This window comes from Oncorhynchus clarkii, chromosome 4 (genome assembly GCF_045791955.1).
Source record: "Oncorhynchus clarkii lewisi isolate Uvic-CL-2024 chromosome 4, UVic_Ocla_1.0, whole genome shotgun sequence".
Classification (NCBI taxonomy): Eukaryota; Metazoa; Chordata; class Actinopteri; order Salmoniformes; family Salmonidae; genus Oncorhynchus; species Oncorhynchus clarkii.
The window spans coordinates 67,005,084-67,018,318 of record NC_092150.1 but is presented as its reverse complement, the minus strand read 5'-3'; the positions used below and the strand labels follow the sequence as shown (position 1 = coordinate 67,018,318).

Sequence of the window (13,235 nt, the reverse complement as noted above, 5' to 3'; positions counted from 1 at the left end):
CGAAGTGTTTCAGGTTAAGTTTATGCACTACCTCAGAATTTGTTAGGGTTAAGGTTAGGGTTAAGTTTGGGCATTCATTCCGAAAGCTTAAGGTTAGCCAAAAACTCCCAATGGTTAACGTAAGGGTTAAGATTTGGGAAAGGCTTAAAACTAAAAACAACGTTCTATTGCTAGATTCGAATTTACAACCTTTGGAATCAGATGCTGCCACCGGTCCACCATCCCCATCCACAAAAACCTAGCAAAACCGAAACCTACTTGAAGTTAACCTCGCTCACTGTTACCCCTAGTGGCCGGTTTCCACATCGTCTCCCGATATCCTCAGACATTGATGAACGTCGAATACTGGCTGGTATCACGGGTGACCTAGCTGGGTCACCAGTATTATAATACCCCATAACTCTGTAAAAAAAAACTTGAGATTAATTAGGCTGCATGGTTGATTATAGACGATATCTATTACTGGATACATACATTGCAAGTACAATAGACTACAGAACCTTGTACATTATGATTTACACGGTAGGTGGTGCTAAACCCATTCGATTTTATAGATACCCCCAACCGGCTGATTTTTATCGAGCTGGACGGATTCCAGTATAGTACTTCGTAGCTCCAGCGAGTAATCGCTGTGTAACAGCCTACTACCAGTCCCGTCATAGACATTCTCGCAACCAGGGAATGCGTCTGGAGCGAGCGAGCAGCGCTCGAGAAGAGAACCAGAGAATGTGAGAGCAGCGCGCAAAACCACGTCTCCACAACCGACTTTCATAGAATTCCTAGAAATGTGCTTCTCGTAGATTGCCCAGCGCCAATAAAGCGGGGATATCTGCTCCAGTAACTCATAGGAAAATGAAACGGCTTTCCCGAAAGCTGACTTTGGCATTGGTGGTGCTTTGTTGGATTGCTGCACTACTGTATTTGATACTCTTAAGTAGGCAGAAAGTATCGGACCTGGGGACTAAAGATGCACAGTACGGAAAGGTAAGCAACACTATCAGTTCTTATTCGATAATCATTTTACCTATATCACACAATATCACTTCCTATGCACTTAGCAGTTGTGTAGTCTAAACTTGTACCAATATACAGAAGAGTGCTAGGTGCGCGCAGGTAATGCGTGTTTCTAGGAAAATATTTATTGAGGTTTGAGAGGGTGTCAGAATTTCCACGGAGCTATATGCAGAAAGAGTATCACGGCTCCCTCTCTATATTGCTTTCTAGAAGTTTGCAGACTACATACAACCAGTTTTTCCTAACTTTAAAAAAATTCAGGATCGAATGAATTTGTCTGCATACATTATCTATTGCAAAGTGCAGTTTCAAGTGGTTAAAAGTTTCAGGTTTCAGGTTTTAATGTCACACAGTGAAGTACAGTGAAATGCCTTTCTTGCAGGCTCTAAACTCCAAAAATGCAGCAATCAATAGCAATGTAAAACTAAAAATAACATTAGGTTGAACAAAAACACACAATTAATAAAAAAAAAAAGATATAAGAAGAACACGAGAAAGTACGTAAGCATACAATAACAGGTTCAGTCAGTTCCAGTATCATAAAGCATGTACAATGTGCAGGGATACTGGAGTGATAGTTATAGATATGTATAGGGGTAAAGTGACTAGGCATCAGGATACATAATAATGTGTTTATAAGCAGTTTATTGATGTTTAGATGAGATTTCTGTACGTTCCAAAGTGAACAGAAGATACAGTTGTAAGTAATCATATAATATTTAACGGAATAAACATCCGATAGCCTATGAAATGCATCTTGCACAAAGAACAGTCAGAGGCTCACTAAATTGGCATGAACAAAAGTTCCACTATGTTCAAAGTGTAGGCTCCTACATCAGTTATTAAACACTGATACATGAATTCCTATATGAATTTCTCAAATACACGAATTCCTCAATTCCTCAATCTGTTGTTAACATAATTTAAACTCTATCCATGAATTTCTGCCTATTGGCTCTTTATAGCCACCTGGTCTTAGATGTTCTGTACTTGTGTCTGAAAATGCAGCATTATCAGACAATAGGTTCAGTCATTGACTTGTAATAGGTGGTCCCTGTGTGAAAATACATTTTGAATGAGCTGAAGGACACAATGTGATGGAATAACACTGTCTACCTTTACCAAGACAGTCAGACTGGAGCAATTATAGCCATCAAAGATGTAACCTTTTTACAGCCAACACATTTCTATGCCTAATACTCCTGTTTTATAAAGGCAGCTTTAAGGAAACCATTGCCACTCACAAAAAAAATACAGTTTTATATCTTTATGTTTGAAGCCTGAAATGTGGCAAAAGGTCGCAAAGTTCAAGGGGGCCGAATACTTTCGCAAGGCACTGTACCACACATGACTGTATTTGTTAGCGACAGAGACGTGGTTATAAAATTCTTTCCTTATTTTATTATTTACAAAACATAAACATACAAACGCACAAAAAACATCCGCAACACCACCCCTGCCCATATCCACCTGCTCATACCCCCATCTTCAGCGCCTGCATAACTCTCCGCCACATGGCCTCAAACTGCACCACTCTGTTTCTCTTCATCGCCCACACACTTTCAACATTTAGATAATAAAGCAGTTGACCCTTCCATTGTGTTAACGATAGAGGATTGGTTGATTTCCAGTTTTTAAGTATAGCCTTTTTTCAAGATGATTGACGAGAAAAGTATCGTCCAACCCATCGGGTATCTCACTGCACCCTCATATGCCATGTCTTGAAATATGCAGACAGATGGATTAAAAGTACATTTAAATTGTAATACTTTGAACAGCCAACTTTCTAACTCCGCCCATAACATTTGGAGTTTATAGCATTCCCAAAAGGCATGGATTATTGAGTCATTGTTAGTTTACACATAAGACATGACTCTGCCATTGTGCTGTAGATTTTCTGAATTTTGTCCCTTGTGTAATAAATTCTCTACATTCGTATATACTGGATTAAGCGTCCATTTTCGTTTAACTGTCATTTATTTAGTTATTCCCTTCATCAGGGCTCCCGAGTGGCACAGCAGTCTAAGGCACTGCATCTCAGTGCTAGAGGCACCACTACAGACCCTGGTTTGATTCCAGGCTGTATCACAACCGGCTGTGATCGGGAGTCCCATAAGGCGGTGCACAATTGGCCCAGCGTCGTTCGGGTTAGAGGAGGGTTTGGCCAGGGTAGGCCGTCATTGTAAAATAATATTTTTTATTAACTGACTTGCCTAGTTAAATAAAGGTTAAATAAAAATATTGTACCAATATCAGTTATTTTTAAGTCTTGGTTCCAGTAGTTTATATATATTTTAAAGTGATTGTCAGTTGGATAGGGTCTCTGCAAGTTTTTTTTATATCTTACCTATCATATGAATATCCTTTTCTGACTCAAATAGGATTCCCTCAAGTTTGCTAATGTGTCCAATAGATTTCAAATAGAAAGTTCTTCCCTTTTAAAGGCCTGTGGCTTTCACCAACGGAGTACCTAGGCGAATGCTATTATTAAAATGTAACTCTATGACAATACAATACATATATCATAAGGCCTTACTTCAATGGCCTAATTTTAACCTAACACAGTGGTGTTAAGAAACTCCTGGTTTGCAGGTCACATCAGGCCTGCAAGTCACATTATGCTGGCTTGCAAAGTGATGTTTAATTCCTATTGGAATCCAAACACTGTTAAGATATCCAACAGTTGGAATTTACATTCACCCACACCCTGCATTCAGAATGACTGTCAAGGGTTTAAGAAATGTGTTAAGAAGACTGCCTAAACCATTTAAACTGGAACAACCATTTCAGTAACAGTGCAATTAATCTAACTAACTGATTGGATTAGTTTAGAAACATTTGTTATGTATCTATGTGTATCATAAGATTAATCAATCAATCAATCAATGTACAAGCAAAAACACAGATATTAAATCCTAAAAAAATCTCCCTGAAGTAGAACATGCTGAAAACTATAACAATGATTGGTTAGGTTTTGATGGGAATGTTTTACTCTCTAAAATGTAGATTTACTTGACTGTTAATTTCACTATTACAAAGTGAATTTAATTCTGGAATCAACACTAGAAATGTTACACTGAAAAATCAACACTGGCCAATTGAAGGGCCTCTATCAACTGAGTACTGTGAGGACGTTGGTAAAATGAAAAAAAAATGCAGAGTCAGGCGCAGGACACAGTTCTGAGTAATCCTCCAAAGTTTACTCCAAAATAAGTAAGATTCCAACAAGGAACAAATACAATAATCCCAAGCACGAACAACGAGAACCCACATGACAAACAATACAGAGAGGGAAATCAGAGGGTTAATTAAGGAACATATTTAATGGAATGGAAACCAGGTGTGTATGATCAAGACAAAACAAAACGAAAAAGAAACATAGATCGGTGGTGTCGAGAAAGCCGGCGACGTCGACCGCCGAACACCGCCCGAAGAAGGAGAGGGACCAACTTCGGCCGAAGTCGTGACAAGTATGTTTTAGTCTGAGATGGTGTTTGGGTTTCTGGAGTAAAGTTGCAAGTTGGAATGTTCATGCTGATGAGTTTCAACGTTGGGTAAAACATTGAAATAAATCAAAAATATTTTCAAGACGCTGCGTTATGGGTTGAAGACCTGTAAGAAATGATTTGTAGAGTAAGCAGACCAGAAAAATGGGTAGTCTGTGGGAAAGGCTGCTGCACAGATAATAAAACATACATTGTGGGTATCTGTCATTCAAATGCAAATGCAATATTCCCACTCAGTGTACTCTCACCACGTAGTTTATTTTTGTATTACATTTTTCAGGGGGTAGGTCAGCTTTAATACTGCAGATAGAGTGTGGCTTCCATCAATGTAAATGTCTGTATCATTTCCAATTTCCAATATGTAGTTATGGTAAATATACAGTACCAGTCAAAAGTTTGTACACACCTACTTATTCCAGGGTTTTTCTTTCTTTTTACTATTTTCTACTTTACAGAATAATAGATGACATCAAAACTAGGAAATAACACATATGAAATCATGTAATAACCAATAACTAAATAAATCAAAATATATTTATATTTGAGATTCTTCAAAGTAGCCACCCTTTTCCTTGTTGACCGCTTTAAACACTCTTGGCATTCTCTGAACCAGCTTCATGAGGAATGCTTTTCCAACCATCTTGAAGGAGTTCCCACATATGCTGAGCACTTGTTGGCTGCTTTTCCTTCACTCTGAGGTCCAACTCATCCCAATTGGGTTGTGGAGGCCAGGTCATCTGACAGAGCACTCCATCACTCTCCTTCTTGATCAAATAGCCATACACAGCCTGGAGGTGTGTTATGGGTCATAGTTCTGTTGAAAAACAAATAATAGTCCCACTAAGCGCAAACCAGATGGGATGGCGTATCACTGCAGAATGTTGTGGTAGCCATGCTGGTTAAGTGTGCCTTGAATTCTAAATGAATCACTGACAGTGTCACCAGCAAAGCACCATCACACCTCCTTCTCCATGCTTCACGGTGGGAACCACACATGTGGAGATCATATGTTCACCTACTCTGCGTCTCACAAAGACACTACAGTTTGAACCAAAAATCTAACATTTGGACTCATCAGACCAAAGGACAGATATCCACCGGTCTAATGTCCACTGCTCGTATTTTGTCTCTTCTTATTATTGGTGTTCTTTAATAGTGGTTTCTTTGCAGCAATTCGACCACAAAGGCCTGATTGACACAGTCTCCTCTGAACAGTTGATGTTGAGATGTGTCTGTTACTTGAACTCTGAAGCATTTATTTGGGCTGCTATTTCTGAGGCTGGTAACTCTAAGGAACCTATCCTCTGCAGCAGAGGTAATCTGGGTCTTCCTTTCCTGTGGCTGTCATCATGAGAGCCAGTTTCATCATAGCGCTTGATGGTTTTTGAGACTGTACTTGAAGAAACTTTCAAAGTTCTTGAAATGTTCCATATTGACTTACCTTCATGTCTTAAAGTAATGATGGACTGTCATTTCTCTTTGCTTATTTAAGCTGTTCTTGCCATAATATGGACTTGGTCTTTTACCGAACAGGGCTATCTTCTGTATACCACCCCTAGGTTGTTAACACAACTATTTGGCTCAAACTGTAAGGGAGTGCGTACCTGGCGGCAGGGAAGTCAGGCGTAGGAGAGCAAAACTGGGTATTCAACGGGGCAGTTTTATTCATAAAACACCGGAAACCAGAACAATAAACAAATGGGTACAAAACCCGTCGCGCACCAGAGAAAATGTGCACATGCACTTACAATAAACAATTCCGCACAAAGACATGGAGGGTTAAATACACAACATGTAACGAGGGATATTAAGACCAGGTGTGTGAGAAGACAAGACAAAACAAATGGAAAATGAAAAGTGGATTGATGATGGTTAGAAGACCGGCGACGCCGACCGCCGAGCGCCGCCCGAACAAGGAGAGGAACCGACTTCGGCGGAAGTCATGACACAAACACATTAAAAAGGAAAGAAATTCCATAAATGAACCTCTAACATGGTACACCTGTTAATTTAAATGCATTTCAGGTGACTACCTCATGAAGCTGGTTTGAGAGAATGCCAAGAGTGTCCAAAGCTGTCGTCAAGGCAAAAGTTGGCTACTTTGTAGAATCTCAAATATAAAATGTATTTTGATTTGTTTATAACCTTTTTGGTTACTACAGGATTCCATATGTGTTATTTCATAGTTTTGATGTTTTCACTATTATTCTACAATGTAGAAAATAGTAAAAAATAAAGGAAAACTCTTGAATGAGTAGCTGTGTCCAAACTTTTGACTGGTACTGTATATATAAAATATATACTTAAAAAAAATATTTTCCTTTATTATTTTCCCGTAACCCTACCACCCCTCCCCTAATTGGAGTAAACTAATGGACAACAACACTTAGACTTCTACTTCCATAATATAGTATATACATACTATATACATTTTACAGACACAGTATATTTTACAATAGCTATCTTTTGTTTGTTTTTAGTCCCATCCTTCAGCTACCCTCAACCCCTCCCATCTATCTCAGAAGACCATGTAGGTTTGTTTACCTAGCTGCTTTGTGAACAATAAAAGCTGCAGACTGCCTAAGGATATCTATAGCAGAGCATGGATTCATCCTTCCTTTGAAGAACACAGCAGTTTCTCTTCCCCCTCAAGCTCTGTCTTTTGGGGGTCTTTGAGCTATTCCTGATGCAGATTGGGAGCTGTTCTGCAGAGGAAGCTTGTGCAGCACAAAGCACAGATCCCATAGGGGATCTCACTCAGTCTTTTCATCCCCAACGATATACTTTTTTTTTCTGAATCAGTTGTCTGCCGCTAGGCTTTTATTATGCGTCTTACATCTCTTTTTGTGTGGCATTTCAGCAGCACACTTTTCTGAAGCTTAAGTTTGTACGGTGCTTGGCATGTGGTTGAGACTCGCCTGGAGCTGTGTGTGGGGAATCTAACTACTATGTAACCTTAGGATAATTGGGTCATTATTATGTTTTTAAGTTGTACTGTAAACTTAAATGACTCGTAGGATGTATAGCACACGATGATTGTTTTCAGGAGAACAATTCTCATAGACTTGCGTGTGTTTTTCTCAGCCATACTGGGTTCTTCTATTTTTCCCTCTATGTCATAAAATAACCTTACCTTACCTACCTTACCTTCCTCCAGCTCTCAACAACTCTGTTATTTCTCATGTCATGTCTGTTCCCAATGTAACTCTCACCTGGTGAACAAACAAGACAGATGTTCCAATCACAGTGTTCAGCTTTTGTATCACAATGCCAATGACTCCCGAATGCTCTCGTCCACATGATTGGAATGACACATTTCTACCTTGTATGAAATTGAATTTTTGTTATTTTTCCCATTGCTAGTAGAGCAACGAGTGAGAAATAAAATGAGGTCTGAGGATGAAAATGACTGAAGCTGGGAATGAATGTTTTACATGTAAGGATTGCCGCACCACATCTTCAGGATTGGTACAGTAGGTGTTACATGAATGTGCTAGGATTACTGTGGATGGAGTCAAACTATGGGATATTGAGTCATCTTGAAGGGAGCGAGTGTTTGTGCTTATAGAGTAGCCATTGAAAGGAGGCACTGTCCTTGTGCACAAGGTCTTTCATTTTCTCTGACGTGGTGTTTGCACAGTAAGTGTAAAAAGTGAGTGTTATTGTAAGCCTTAGGCAAGCAGGATGGGATCGACTGAAGGAACTATGAAAACACTTAAACACTTATGTTTAAAATATGCAGTGTCTTTTTATTATTTACTCTCAAAGTGTTACCCAAAACCCATCTCCTGTTAAAGAGAAAAACAGTAGCACGCCTCATTTAATATGTGTTAATCATTTTGCTATTCCCAGTTTGATATTGAAAGAAATTGCCTTAGCAGAGGCTGTTAGACTGTTACTCTTAGCTAAGTGCTGTGATAGGGCTGTTTTGCAGTCATTACCATGCCCGGAGGAGTTATTCCCCCTATTATGAGGAGCAGATCAATAAATCATACCATCCTCACACACACACACACATGCATGCAAGCACACACACACACACACACACACACACACACACACACACACACACACACACACACACACACACACACTGCCTGCTTGATAATAACTTTCCCACCCATACAGCATTGTAATGGCACAACACTGCTGCTGCTGAAATGCTGAAACATTCAAACAGGGCTGATGGGATTCTGTCTAGACTATGGAAAAATTATATACATTTATTCTAAATGGGCTGTCAGTTGTAACCAATGTGTTTTTCGCTCTCCCTAGAAGATGTCTGCTTTTGCTGCACATTTGTAATTTTCACCTTTATCTCCCAAGGATTGAGGCATCAATCTTATTTAGTCAGTGCTGCTAGAGCTATTTCTCAATGCGCTAGACAGAGCGAGTGACGTTCTAAAGACAGAATAGTGACAAAGAGCAAATAAAACCATTTAGAGAAGAGAACGCACCACCTTCTTTTTGTTTGAAGTCATTCATGTGAAAGAGTCTGATTTCAACCGGAGTCAGTGAGGAAGATGTTGACAGTGGAGAGGGATCACACACCTAAGTGAAAGGAATAAAGTAACTCGTCACGTTTGGTATTTCCCTGAGAAATTGGTGCCGTAAGGCGCATGGCTTTAGAGCTGAGAATCTGCAGTGAGCTTTCATAGCGTGTCTGTGAACAGAGTTACATCATAGATGATTCATGTAGATGGCCTCACACATGAATCAAACCTGAGACTAAAGCTAAGAGAAAATGAAAAATGAAATTCACCTTCAGGGATTGTTGTTGTTTGTTTGATGATTAAGGATGTATATACACAGTAAAATGATAGTTTATTACATCTCTCTTGTATAGAGGAAAAAGTGTTACCAATTGGATTGCTGAATATGAACATTTTACTTTTGTGTGATGAACAGTTTTTTTTCCCAGAGTGAAAAAAGATGGATATTTCTTCTAACTTTATGAAAGCCCAGCAGATTTCTCTCAACTCAGGCTCAGCTCAAACACTGCCTGAATCTGAGGTTATAATGAAAAGGATTTAGAGGCACACAAAGTCTATACACCTTGCTGGCACATTTGTGTGAATTTAGTTAATATGGGGGGCTATTCAGCTTATTGCCTTTCAGACAATTTCTCTCCCAGCTACCAAAATAACACTCAGAGACCTGTGTCCGGCGAGGAAGCGCCCCAGTTATTAGTTTTTCGGTCTGTTGCCCGCAGCCGCTTTGATAATCTCACCACTGATGTTCTTCTGAAGCCTGCTGGGGGGGGGGGGGGGGGGTCACCTGGAATTTTCTGTTGCTTTATTGTCCCCCCAGCTTGAAAGACATGCTCTATAATTCAATTTGGAGCCCGGGATGCAGTGGCAGCACAGGCAGCAACAGGGAGAGAATTTCTACCATAGAAACCTTGATGCGCTTTTATTGTTTTTTTCATTTTCTTGACCTTAGTAAAGGAGAACATGTTGCATGGCTCTCAGATATTCAGCTGTGTTCGCAATGTCCCCCTCCCCAAATAGATTTTCTAAACTTAACAAAATTAGATTCAAGTAGCCTCTTAGGTGCCTATTCAGCTTGAAACGCAGCACAGGGACCATTATATACTGTACATCCTGCCCTGGAGTGGAGTCACCCACAGGGTTACCAGTTAGAAATGACTCACTGGTATTTCTGTAAGAAGTCTGCACTCCATACATCCAATTTCCATTTCCATTCATTTCAAGTGGACCACATGCAGCAGCCAATCATGGCAAAGTCAACAAGTTGTCAACCAGAACACAGAACCTTAGTAGGCCTGCTAAACCCCAGTGCCTCAGTGATCAAAAGAGGCAAGAGTCAAACTCTCTGACAAACACATTTGGTGTGTTTATGCTGGTTAAAAAAATGGAGAGGTTGCTTTCTCCAGACGCCAAATGCAGAACAGCAAAAAGGGAATCAAAGTGAATATTTAATAGAAACATCAGCCGGCTCAGCTTTCATACAGTATGGTTTAGATGCGATTGATCAAAATCGCTTCCAGTGCTGTGTACCTCAAAGGAGGTTGTTGATTTTTTATTTTTTTGCTCCACTTCTTCAGCATGTTGGAACTAGACCCACTTAGCCCCGGAGATACGGGTTTCCACTGCTACAGTGACAAAATTAAATGACAAACAAATGATTAACTTCATACTCACCCATTTGATTTGCATGGGAATTGAGACATGGGACTGAGAGAGCTATTTATATTATATGTAGGGAACCGTTGGATGTTCGAATGCCATTATGCTTTGGTACAAGGTATGATGGATACGTGAAAATAGCTATAAATGTGTGTGCGTTGGCGATAAAAAGCACTTGTCTGTTCCCGGAAAGGAGGCCTGCTCAGGGAGCACTCAAATAGCCTATTTATGTTTGCTTTGATTTATACTTGACCTCCTGCCACATTTAGACATGCTTTTGACACATACAGTTGAAGTCAGAAGTTTACATACACCTTAGCCAAATACATTTAAACTCAGTTTTTGCACAATTCCTGACATTTAATCCTAGTAAAAATTCAGTGTCTTATGTCGGTTAGGATCACCACTTTATTTTAAGAATGTGAAATGTCAGAATAATAGTAGAGAGAATGAATGCAAACCGTAGTCTGGCTTTTTTATGGCGGTTTTGGAGCAGTGGCTTCTTCCTTGCTGAGCGGCCTTTCAGGATATGTCGATATAGGACTCGTTTTACTGTGGATATAGATACTTTTGTACCTGTTTCCTCCAGCATCTTCACAAGGTACTTTGCTGTTGTTCTGGGATTGATTTGCACTTTTCGCACCAAAGTACGTTCATCATCTGTACAGATGAACGTGGCACCTTCAGGCGTTTGGAAATTGCTCCCAAGGATGAACCAGACATGTGGAGGTCTACAATTTTTTTTCTGTCTTGGTCTTGGCTGATTTCTTTTGATTTTCCCATGCTATCAATCAAAGAGGCACTGAGTTTGAAGGTAGGCCTTGAAATACATCCACAGGTACACCTCCAATTGACTCAAATGATGTCAATTAGCCTATCAGAAGCTTCTAAAGCCATGACATCATCATGGAATTTTCCAAGCTGTTTAAAGGCACAGTCAACTTAGTGTATGTTAACTTCTGACCCAATGGAATTGTGATACAGTGAGTTATAAGTGAAATAATCTGTCTGTAAACAATTGTTGGAAAAATTACTTGTGTCATGCACAAAGTAGATGTCCTGACCGACTTGCCAAAACTATAGTTTGTTAACAAGAAGTTGAAAAACGAGTTTGAATGACTCCAACCTAAGTGTATGTAAACTAACGACTTCAACTGTATATGAAACACGCACGCACACACACACACACACACACACACACACACACACACACACACACACACACACACACACACACACACACACACACACACACACACACACACACACACACACACACAGAAAACAGCACATTCCATGTAACAGCTGCCAGACCAATATCACGTCCTCTTGCTCTCCTCCCACTGCTGCAATGATTCATATGACTGACTGTGTTTTCTCCACCCTGTATTGCGGCAAGCACCATTCCAACATTACCCATTGAAAAAGAGAGAAAGCATTAGACAGAGATAGATTGGTGCAACCAGAAAACAATGTAAAAGGTGGTCGTTGTAGAAGTCCCTTTTTTCACTCTTTGTTGATGACTGCTGATTTACCTGATTGTGTTCCGTCCTTTATAAGATAGTCTTGTCACCAGTATTGACACACCCCTGCTCTGCAGTGTTGGGCTAAATAAACACTGGCTACAGTAGCACCAAATAAGAAATGAAGAGAAGGACAACAGAAGTCAAACAAAGTACAATTTATTAGAACAATTCATGATGATGATGCAATGATACCATTTCCAAGTATCTTGTTTTTCCACCTTAAATCAATGTGGCCCTCGACAAGGGCAGGGATAAAGGCAGTGACTTTTTATTTGATTTATTTTAATTTGATTGATTTGATTTCACCTTTATTTAACCAGGTAGGCAAGTTGAGAACAAGTTCTCATTTACAATTGCGACCTGGCCAAAATAAAGCAAAGCAGTTCGACACATACAACAACACAGAGTTACACATGGAATAAACAAAACATACAGTCAATAATACAGTAGAAAAATAAGTCTATATACAATGTGAGCAAATGAGGTGAGATAAGGGAGGTAAAGGCAATAAATAGGCCATGGTGGCGAAGTAAATACAATATAGCAATTAAAACAATGGAATGGTAGATTTGACAGTAGATGAGTGTGCAAAGTAGAAATACTGGGGTGCAAAGAAGCAAAATAAATAAATACAGTAGAGGAAGAGGTAGTTGTTTGGGCTATTTATAGATTGGCTATGTACAGGTGCAGTGATCTGTGAGCTGCTCTGACAGCTGGTGCTTAAAGCTAGTGAGGGAGGTAAGTGTTTCCAGTTTCAGAGATTTTTGTCGTTCGTTCCAGTCATTGGCAGCAGAGAACTGGAAGGAGAGGCGGCCAAAGGAAGAATTGGCTTTGGGGGTGACAGGTGAGATATACCTTCTGGAGCTCGTGCTTCCGGTGGGTGCAGCTATGGTGACCAACGATCAGAGATAAGGCGGGACTTTACCTAGCAGGGTCTTGTAGATGACCTGGAGCCAGTGGGTTTGGCGACGAGTATGAAGCGAGGGCCAGCCAACTAGAGCATACAGGTCGCAGTGGTGGGTAGTATATGGGGCTTTGGT

The 13,235-nt window shown here is 40.0% G+C and overlaps 1 protein-coding gene across 1 annotated transcript in view; it reads left to right on the top strand.

Annotated features, from left to right (window-relative positions):
• The first annotated feature begins 609 nt into the window (after nt 1–609).
• Nucleotides 610–13,235, top strand: part of LOC139407794 (polypeptide N-acetylgalactosaminyltransferase 14-like) — a 116,293-nt gene continuing 103,667 nt past the window's right edge. The window contains exon 1 of the mRNA XM_071151659.1: nt 610–984. Coding sequence (XP_071007760.1) covers nt 853–984 — 132 coding nt within the window. The 5' untranslated portion in view covers nt 610–852. The remainder of the gene's footprint in view (nt 985–13,235) is intronic.